At 40.1% G+C, this 11093-nt stretch overlaps 1 protein-coding gene across 2 annotated transcripts in view; it reads left to right on the top strand.

The window, feature by feature from the left end:
- Nucleotides 1-11093, top strand: part of Ibtk (inhibitor of Bruton tyrosine kinase) — a 64062-nt gene that overhangs the window by 20646 nt on the left and 32323 nt on the right. Inside the window, exons 6-12 of one of the 2 annotated variants that reach the window (XM_029543066.1) lie at nt 265-435; nt 2611-2728; nt 2818-2998; nt 4732-4855; nt 7069-7246; nt 8856-9030; nt 9999-10601. In XM_029543066.1, coding sequence (XP_029398926.1) covers nt 265-435; nt 2611-2728; nt 2818-2998; nt 4732-4855; nt 7069-7246; nt 8856-9030; nt 9999-10601 — 1550 coding nt within the window. Of the gene's footprint in view, nt 1-264; nt 436-2610; nt 2729-2817; nt 2999-4731; nt 4856-7068; nt 7247-8852; nt 9031-9998; nt 10602-11093 lie in introns of both variants that reach the window. The other variant, XM_021206067.1, reaches the window with a different exon arrangement.

Genomic DNA, 11093 nt, shown 5'->3' with positions numbered 1-11093 from the left:
GAGAGAGAGAGGGAGAGAGAGAGAATAAAAATTTTAAAACTTAAAATTCACTTGAATTATTTTATCGAAGTTCTCTACTGTCTTTTATCTATTTTACTCCTAAGCCACGAACATAACATAAGGTCGTTAGCTTTCCTGCTCTTAGATGAGATGGAGACTTAAACTCTTGATGGTACAGTCATACCATTTTGGTTCTGTGAGCATTTTTATATAAATAGTTACTTCAGACTATTGTATTATGATAAAGTTAACTTTGCTTCTTAGGTTCCCAGACTTGTGGAAGGACTGTCTGGTCACAATTGTTCGCAAGTGGCAGCTGCTAAGGATCATACTGTTGTGTTAACTGACGATGGATGTGTCTATACATTTGGTCTCAACATGTTTCACCAATTAGGAATTATTCCTCCCCCTGCTAGTTGTAATGTACCCAGACAGGTAAGCTTGTGTTTATAACCAGTTAGGCGTTTATTTTCTATAAAACTTGGACAAAATGCATAACTTACTGAGTAATTATTTACTTAGTTAACTTCATCTTCAATGATACATGCTTTTTTGATATGAGCCTTGGGTTCTAAACCCTTGCTTGCAGAGTGAGAGAATGAAGAAAGGAGAGGCAGACATATGTACAGGAAAGCTTGAATCAAGTGGTAATGTGCTTACCCTGACGAGGGCACCTGTTATCAACAGCATCCCAGCGCATCAGCATGTTTGTTAGGGGCGGCAAAGGGAAGGGGTTAGCTGGTCTTGGTGGGAAGTCTTTGTAGGCTACAGTCTCAGGCTGTAAACATCCAGGTGGAGGAGGAAGCTGCAGTTGCTGATCTGGGCGCACACCGGTCAGCTGTTCATGAACATGCATACGCAGTTCCTGAGGACAGCTTTGCCTTTCCTGTTGAGGCTCATTCAGGTAAGGCTCTGCCGCTCCTGTGGGGCCGAGGAGTTAGTCTCCTGTGCATGGCTCTGGAGTCCAGAGCTGAGGATCTCGCTCACTCAGGGCTTCCTGTACGCCCTACTTTTTTTTCTTTTTCCATAAGAAAATTACAGTACACATTCACATTCACTCGAAATTAAAAATGAAATCACATCCGAGGTTGTACATTTGGGGGATTAGTTACCACAGAGATTACCACAGACTAACTTTTAAAGATTTAAAAATATTACGTGTGTGTGTGTGTGTGTGTGTGTGTGTGTATGTATGTATGTATGTGCACTGAGGGCAGGTACTTTTGGATGTCAGAAGAGTTGGCTAGAGCTAGAGTGACAGGTGGTTGTGCACTGCCTGACCCGATGCTGTGAACTGAACTCAGGGCCTCTGTCAGAACAGGATGAGCTCTTAGCCCAGGAGCCATCTCACCAGCCATGGGTTTAGCTTCAGTGTTTAGAAGCAGAAATGAAACCTAGTTTGAGTTTTCATTTTTGTTTTTCTTTTTTTGGTTCTCAAATTGAAATCAAGATTCTACAAACTAGACAAGATTTTTACTACCTAAGTTTATCCTCAGCCCTGGATTTTTGTAGTTTGAAACTTAAATGATTATTTTTTTGAAATCAGTCAATATAATTATACCTGTACAAACAAGGTACTACCACAAGCAAGGTACTACCAAAAAAAAAAAAAAAAGCCTTTGCTTATTTACCTGTGTGTCTACTCAGGTGACTCACCTGCTTACCTGAGGGTGTGTGGTTCAGTCCACCACTCCAGCACATGACCACCATCAGAAGGTGCCCATTCCCCAGCTATAGCAGCCTTGTCCATGGACTACACTACTGTGATGAACGCGGAGTCCTCCAGATGAAAGTGTTACCAGACTTGTCACCTATGGCAGATAGTCTCAGGGCACCAGACTTGTCACCTATGGCAGATAGTCTCAGGGCCCCACAAGAAGTCTTACATGCAAAATTCCTTTTTAGTTCAATCCTGTTTCTACAATTGAATTGACATTTTTAGTTAAGTATGGAAGTCTTCCTCTTTTCTCTTCTGGATGTTAATGGATCAGTAGTATTACTCCAGGGGATTTGTGTGGAGTGTCTAGTTGGATACTTTCAAAAAGATCTGTGTTCTCTAACTTACTGTCAACTTGTGGGTATTTAGCTTTGTGAAGTTATGGCCACCATAAGATCCTGAGTTGATAACCAGCTTTGATTCCCTAGGCAGGGGTCACATGACAGTATGAAGCCAGTTTAAGCAGGAGTGGGATGGAGAGGCCAGTGGCAGCTGTTGGGTAGAGTCCAGATACGCATAAGACATTCCCTCATGGAAGAAAGTCAGCTGGGCCGGAGTGTCAGACTTAGTACCATTATGAGACCCCGGATAGTTCAGATTTAAAAATCACCATTTTTTTTTTAAAGAATGGTTGTTTTATATATTGCTTATTATTGCTAAAATTTTAATGATTTGGGTTTTATATAACATGTTAGTTTGGTTTATTAATGCTGATGTCTGAAAGTGGCTGCATCACTGTGTTCTGAGATTTGTGTCTTGTCATGAGTGATGAGATGAGACAATAGCAGTTGCTAAGGCAGTAGCAGTGAGGAGGGTGTACTTGTATCTTAGAGAAAACTGCACTAGATTTCAAATATGCAGTCAACTACAGTCTTACTTGTCGTTTTAAATAGATACAGGCAAAATATCTGAAAGGAAGGACTATCATTGGAGTAGCAGCAGGCAGGTTTCATACAGTGCTGTGGACTCGCGAAGCCGTTTACACTCTGGGACTGAATGGTGGACAGTTAGGTAAGAAATGTTTCATGGCAATATCCAAACGCTACAGCATGATCTTAGAATAGGTATGTGATGGTTTGCTTATTTGTGTAAATTTTTAGGTCACTTACTGGATCCCAATGGAGAAAAGTGTGTCACAACCCCTCGCCAAGTCTCTGCCCTTCATCATAAGGATATCGCTGTGTCTTTGGTAGCTGCAAGTGATGGCGCCACAGTCTGTGTCACCACAAGGGGAGATATTTACTTACTTGCAGACTATCAGTGCAAGAAGATGGCAACTAAGTATGTGCATTTCTGGAAAAGGAACCTGTCCCTATAAGAAATAAGAACTCATCTCTCTAGCTGCTTATCAACTGATAGCTGTATGCTGGGCTCAGTGAGAAGACAGAATCGAAGGGAAAACTAAGAATGTTTATTTTTTTTTAATTTTTGGTTTTGGACAAGGATCCAATGGACATATAAAAGTTTTGTTTGCAAATTGTAAAATAATATTTTTGAGTCATATTTAATTTATGTCCAACAAAGTTTAGTTTCCTTTTTAATGTATGTGGTTACATAATTAGGCTAGCCCTCATTCTTGGTTTATAACATGATCACTATTTCAAATACAGGCTTTGATACCTTATATACTATTTATTAAAAAAGGGTCAGTATCATAAACATTCTGTCCAGGCTCACTCTTTACACTACACTGGTGGTACTGATCCTTGTCCAGTGTAGTGTGTTGTGTTTAGTACGCCGTACTGACGTGCAGTAGACTAGTTGTTACTTGGCATATCAAAGAATACAGAATCAAATTTAGACATGGGTCCACTTGTCAATTGTAGCTCTCTGCCTTGTACTTATACACAAACTCAGGATTTCACCTCTGATTTTATTTAGAGTGATATAAAGTATAGGTGTTTAAAAATAATGGGGAGGTAATCTTGTGTTTCTGATACATTCAGTCCTTAGTAGTTGATTTATTTGTATCTGATTTGACAGCATTGTATTGTTTTAGGTCCTTCTAAAGTAATTATCTTTTGTTGTAAATCTTTTTCTTTTCAGACTGATATTTCAGAGTGTTGAGCAATGTTTCTTTCTATTGTATTCATTAGAGTAGATAGTACAAGCATGGAAATAGCCTTGAAAGGGTAACTTAGCTCTTGGAAACACTGGCTAATTTACAAGGCAGTTAGGGATTTAAATGTGGATGCAGCAGACATGTTCTTGCTTGTGTGAAGATGATGATGACGTCATCACATTGTTAACTGTGAAAAGCTCACTCAGATCTGAACACACCAACCTCAGCGTACCACATCCTATCTTCCCTAGTGACATTGGTTGTAGGTTGCATTTTAGTTTCATTCAAAATCATAAAAATGTGATCACACATGTTTCTTAGATCCAATTAAATAGATGTGAGCTGACTTGTGGAATGTAAGTTGTACTTTTAATTAGCTTTAATAAAACATTTTAAAGTTCCCTTTGAACACTTTAAATTGTATAAATATACCTACCTTCCAAATTTTCAGTAAGAAATTGTTTTGATACAGATGAAAGTACTACAAAATAACTTTGAAAATTTGTTTTTTCAAAGCAAATAAACTTTCTGAGAGGGAAGACAGTTGGAGAGTAGCAATTGGCAGGTTCTTCAGTGTCCAGACACAGGCAGGCAAGTGTGTGGCCAATGGCTGAGTGATAAGCAGCTGCCATGGCTTTCATGGCATGTGTGCCTGCTTAGGTCTGGCCAGATTTAAGCATATTTTATTTTATTTTTTCTGTTAAGATGCAGTTATATTTAGGAACTGATAGCCTTCCAGAGGATGAGACTCTAGGTGAATGTGTACCTTAGCAGGTAGGGTCTGGGTACTCATGTGGGAGCTGAGGCTTTGAGAGGAGAGGCTTGCCATAGGAAAGAAAGAGCAGCCTGGAGGGACCGCAGTGAGTGCAGCACTGTCTGAATGGTCATTTCTGTAAAATTAAGCATGTGTGCTTTAGAGGATGTTAATTTATGATTTTTCTTTTTCATTCAGACAACTAAACTTGAAAAAGGTTCTTGTCTCTGGAGGTTGTATGGAATACAAGGTTGATCCTGAACATTTGACAGAAAATGGGGGTCAGAAAATATGCGTCCTTGCTATGGATGGAGCTGGAAGGGTGAGTGGAGTTTTATGTTAAAAGACTGGTAGTGTGATTTACGTAGACCATGGTAATGTGAAGTGTAACACCTGGCTTTTGGTGGCTGCTGCTGGTGTTCCTACCCTTCTATGACATCTAGTGGAGCAGAGATGACAGCTAGGGTTGCAGAGCCACACAGGACTATCTCTAACCCAATGGTGTATAGTACTGCAGCCTAAAGGTTCATTTCTTAATAAAATGAAAACAAGAAGTTTGAATTATTTGGTATGTAAAACTGAATATTTATTAACAGTGTTGAAAGGCATAGATAGAAGAAAATGTCATTTAGTTATATTTCTAACAGTAAATAGATAATATATTATAGATTTGGGCCATAATTGAAAGGATTCTCCCCAATTATGGTTTTCTATAAGTGTATATTCAATATATGTGTGTGCAGAGACTATGATGCCCTTTATTCTATTACATGTATAAACAATGGAGTGCTTCTAGATTTTAGCTCTTAAATGTCATTTTTATTCCTTGTGCAAATGTATCAATTCATTTCTCCAATAAAATTGCTAGTTTTAAATATCTTTAATTTTTAAATTATATGTTTGTGTGAGCACAAGCATGCGTTTGCACAGATGCTGGGGTGCACTATGTGGAAGCCAGAGGAAGGGTTATAGGAGCTCCTTCTCTCTTACTCCACGCAAGCCCTGAGAATGGAGCTCAGGTCTTCAGGCTTGGCAGCAGGCAGCTTTACCTGGGAACTCTTTTCACCAGTCCTAAAACATAGTTTACATAAAGATATGCTTAATACAGACTCAAAATTATAAATTATAGATCTTTCTTAAATTTAAATAGTATTGTAAAGCTTAAATATATTTACATTTAACATTATTTCTGTGTATTATATCTTCATAATGCTGATAAAATTAGACACTGTGGCTAGGAAAACAGTTTTCTTTTTTTCCCCCTGAGACAGGGTTTCTCTGTGTAGCCCTGGCTGTCCTGGAACTCACTCTGTAGACCAGGCTGGCCTTGAACTCAGAAATCCACCTGCCTCTGCCTCCCAAGTGCTGGGATTAAAGGCCTGCGCCACCACTGCCCGGAGGAAAACAGTTCTCATAAAATAATGATATAAAATATTTTGTGAGGTGTAAGTAGTGATATGATACTTCACATTTTAAAAACTGCACAGTCACTTCTGGGCATATTTGTCGGTATTACAGAGTGCCTCTTCCCTCGTGTGAAACACCGCAGCCTTTACATAGTGGTGCTTTCCTGTAGTCCTAGCTGGAGGCCGAGGCTGCGCTGTCTGCATAGTAGACCACAGTGCATCCTGGGCTGCTTAGAAGACCCTGTTTCAACCCCACCTCTCAAAGATAAACAGATACAACAAGATGTAATTGCAAAGCTCCGCCTGCTGGTATGTCCTAGGTACAAGTTGTAGGCATTATTTTCATAGGGAGAGCATGACCTTCTGTGTGAATGACTTTGGCAGGTGCTATTTTGTGCTTTACTTAAAAAAATGGTTATGAGGAGTCATACTTTTGGAAATCATTAGTTTTGACTGGGAATGGTGGAACACTGCTTTAATCCCATAGTCCAGGACAGTGAGGCTGAACTCATGAATTCTCAGGCCAGCCTGGACTGTAGAGGAAGTAAGTGCCTATCTTAAAACAAGTGAACAGTCACAAGTAGTTTTAAGGCAAAGGCACTGCTGCTGTAGTTGGAGCTGCACAGGGCAGCCCAGCACCCTCCCCTTACATCCTCTCTGCACCTTAGCAATACTCCCTATCTCATTCCCAGGGTGCTGGAATCTTACACTGGGGCCTTCATTTAAGATTTTGTTTTGATTATAATTAAGTATATCTTCTTGTTATTCTTGAGAGTGGGTTGGATTGGATTCGGTAATTATCTGACATTAAAGTATTGGCTCTAACATTTTAGTGTGCTACATTATTCCAGCAGGACTGTTTGCCCCAAGCAAATCATGTGGGAAACAGCACCTCCTTCGGAGGAGTGCCACTGGAACCCATTTTAATACGTGATGTGGCATAATCTACTTTCCTAAAAGGTGTATGTCCAACATCATCTTGAGTTTTGTAGCATCTCTCTTCTCTGTGGAAGAGTAGTCATGGAAACACACAAGCTAAGGCTCTTACTCTGACAGTACTGTTTTCCAGTCAGTGTGCTTGCTCTCTGCCGGGCGGTTTATGTTGTGCTGTGCTCTGCTTTCCTCACAGGTGTTTTGCTGGCGATCAATCAGCAGTTCTCTGAAGCAGTGCCGTTGGGCCTATCCTCGCCAGGTGTCAATCTCCGATATTGCTTTAAATAGAAATGAAATTCTGTTTGTCACACAGGATGGGGAAGGATTTAAAGGGAAATGGTTTGAAGACAAAAGGAAGAATTCTGAAAAGAAAGGTCAGTTAGTGTGACTGCCCTAAGTACCCTAGCCAGCTTTGGATGTGTTGGGTACTGCTCGGCTGACCTCTAAGCTGTGAATTTGCCTTTGTGGCTAGTTCAGTGCCTGTTTGCTACAGACTGTTTGCTACTCATGGCACAGGGCATGGGTGTCCCTCTCTGTCATGAGCATTCAGTGTCGTCTTTGGCATTGTGGTCCTTCATTCTGTCCTCTTGAGTCACTGAGTTACTTGTTACATGCTCACAGTATATCTTAAGGACATTTATGATTGCTCAGAGTTATAAATGCATCACAATTATAAAACGTAAAATGAAGAGTTTTGCATAATATTGATTTGCTGTGTTTTATTTTTTATAGATGACTCAAGTCTATAAACATGCAAGTTGTATTGACTGTGCAAAAATGTGGGACTCACAGCTTATAGAGCCAAAAGATAACTTTTTACTTAAAGTTCCCTGAGACAGATAACTATTATAAGTGCACATGAGTTTCTTAAGGACATAAGAGTTAGAATTACTGAGTGTTAGAGGAAGCATAGCCAAGTTCCAGGAGCCTGAAATAGACTGCATTTGAGAGTGTAACCAGAGCGTGGGTCTGTCTTGTCAGAAGGGTTTACATCATTCTCATAGTGGAATGACACAGAATTTGTGATCTCAGGCTTGCTGAGCTGATTCTTAGTGTTTTCTGTCCTAGTGACTGGCTGTACTTTAAACTCTATACTGTCCCTTACATTTAGCAGTTGCTACGTTGTGCTACTCCTATCTTAATTTATTTTTAAAGATTTATTAACTTAATTTATGTATACGAGTACACTCGCTGTCTTCAGACACACCAGAAGAAGGCATCGGAAGAAGGCATCGGATCCCATTATAGATGGTTTGGAGCAACCATGTGGTTGCTGGGAATTGAACTCAGAACCTCTGGAAGAACAGTCAGTGCTCTTAACCATCTCTCCAGCCCATCTTAACTTTTTTTTTTTAATCATTCCTTTCCCCCTCTCCTGGTTGATTGGAACAGTCCCAATCTATACCATCTTTATTATTTCTGTTGACTTAATAGTCTTTGTATATATTTTCTCATTTAAATTTTTTCTATTGTAGCCAGAAATTTTTTTATAGGTGCCATATCTACCTGGAAACATTTTATACTTTGTTTTATAGACTGAATTTGACTAGTTATTAGTCATAGTTTTATTGCATGTTCTCATTATTCTTCTTAAGGATAGGGACATTTTGTCCTGACTCAGTAGTAGCACAGTGTAGTCATTTGGGCTCAGTGCCTGCAAGAGAATGGAGGGAGCGTGTGGTGACACTTAGGTTCACACAGGGTTAATATAGGTAGGCATGCCATTCTGAAAGTTAACTTTGGCTGCAGTGTCGAAGGTGTATTTGTTAGAAGAAGAAATTATGGCTAATACTGAAAGTTCTCTGTGCATCTAGTAAGCACACAGATCGTAATGCCGTGTGAAGGTGGAGAGGTTCTAAATTCTTCAGAAGAACTTCATGTGTATGAAAGATACTTTTATGTTTTCAAATCATTTTTATTCCAGTTACTCTAATTTCATTGCAGCCCTGATTAATGATAGTTCGTTTATTTTCTTTTTAGCAGACATTTTACCAAACCTCCATCATTCCTCATCAGATGTGTCTTGTGTCCCTGATACAAATAGTGTGTATGAAAGAATTCGACTTGAGAAACTTCCTTTTGCCCATAGAGCTGTTAGTGTCAGCACAGATCCAAGTGGGTGCAACTTTGCAATCCTACAGTCAGACCCTAAAACAAGGTATAATTGTCTTTAATATATTCTGTTTTTAGAAGGAATAATAATTAGACCTTCTTTTGTTTTCGGTAGCTCCTGATGCATATTTAATTGAGGAGCTGTTACTAAGATCTGTAGAGACCTTCAGCAAATGAGTATGTTACAAGGGCAATCACTGGGGAGAGTGTATCTTCCCCCTAGCTTATACCTGACAACATTGAAGACAATGTATATGCCCACACAGGGTCTTTAGCCCATGCTATACTTGAGAGTCCCGGGTTCTGAAGAATGTACTATAAATACTTTTTAGGTAGTGTGTAAAAGTTTCTGACTTTTGAATATGATAATTGACAAAAAAAGGTGGTATGGTAAAAGAAAATATATTAGGAAATATATTAGGAAATATATTAGGAAATATATTAGGGGAGAGAGAAGAGGAATATCAGTGGCATTGGTGAAGAGGGAGGTGGACCTGGAAGTGGGGTGACCATCCATTCCGGTTTGCCCAGGTCAGAGGCAGAGCAAGAGCAGTAATCACTTCCCTTGGTAGGGTGTTATATAGACGGACAGGGTGTGATTACAAGCATGCAACACTGCACTCAGGGGTGTAGACTGATATATATATATATATATATATATATTTTTTTTTTTTTCACTTGTGTGAGTAACTATGACCTTAGTTTTATTTGCTTAGTTCCTTTTTTTTTTCTCCACTTCTAAAATAAGTTATGTAAGAAAGGAAAAACTTGGGAACTATTCTTATTTTTATTGTTTTCAGCATGTTGTTTAACCTTATGAAAAAACAAATAGAAACACAATAAAGATTGACAGAATTTTTAACAATTTTTGCGTGATATCCTTGCATTTTACAAAATGCCAGAATTAAGTGTTTCTAAGTTCAGTTTAAGTAAACCATTTCTTTTCAAGGGAATAGTTTCTGATCTGTTTCCTTGTTCTCTTCATAGTAGTAATTATCTTTGCTTCATTTCCAGCCTTTATGAGATTCCAGTTGTGTCTTCATCATCTTTTTTTGAAGAATTTGGCAAGCTCCTGAGGGAGACAGATGAAATGGACAGCTTCCACGATGTGACCTTTCAAGTTGGCAATAGACATTTCCCCGCACATAAGTACGTTTTGGCCGTGCGCTCTGACTTCTTCCAGAAGTTGTTTCTTTCAGATGGCTCTTCTTTAGAGCTGACGGATGTTTACCGGAAAGACGAAGACGCTGCTGGCTGCCATCTCTTTGTGGTGGAGAAAGTTCATCCTGACTTGTTTGAATACCTTTTACAGTTCATGTACACAGATACCTGTGACTTGTTAACTCACGGCTTCAAACCAAGAATGATCGTGAACAGAAAGGCAGAAGACTGTGAGGGCTCCCCAGATTCTCATCTGCACTCTGTGAATTGCCATGTGGATGATAAACAGAAGTCAGCATTTGAGGTGTACAGAAGCAACCAGGCCCACACACTTAGTGAACGGCAGAAGAGCAAACCCAAATCTTCTAAGAAGGGAAAAGGTGTTGGGGACAACGACCCTGTAAGGATGTTGCAAAATGTTGCTAAGAAGTTTGGCCTCAGTAATCTGAGTAGCAGGTGCGGTTCCTCACCCTGTGCTCCCTCCTGAGCTTGCCCCTGTTAGCCCTCCCTTGATGCATTGTCGCCTCTTGTGTTTCCTTTCACTCTCCTTTCTTCCCTGTTCCTCTGCCTCTGGGGTAGTAGTACATGGATGGGACCTTTCCCTCACGGCTGCTTTCTGGCAGTTATCACTGAGGGACTTCCTCATTTAAATGAAAGAACAGAAAGGTTGCTGATGGGTTTCAGTGCTGTGCGGGAAGAGTGGCACGTCCTGTTGTGTGCTGGAAAGGTCTCTGGTCTCAGGCCTGCACAGGGTGTGCATTGTTGCTCTGTGTACCCTGGCCAGGGCAGGGCTCTATGGACCTCAGCTTCTCAGTATGGAAGGGGCCTGTGTGGTTGAAAGAGGCTTGCCATGGAGTTATATAAAGTGTCTTGCCGTCCCTGTTGTCGTGGATCAGTATTGTTATCCCTTTTCCACACAAGGCTGCCCTGTGAAGGTGCTTGGCGCAA

This window comes from Mus pahari, chromosome 10 (assembly GCF_900095145.1).
Source record: "Mus pahari chromosome 10, PAHARI_EIJ_v1.1, whole genome shotgun sequence".
Classification (NCBI taxonomy): domain Eukaryota; kingdom Metazoa; phylum Chordata; class Mammalia; order Rodentia; family Muridae; genus Mus; species Mus pahari.
This window is presented reverse-complemented; position numbering and strand designations above follow the sequence as displayed.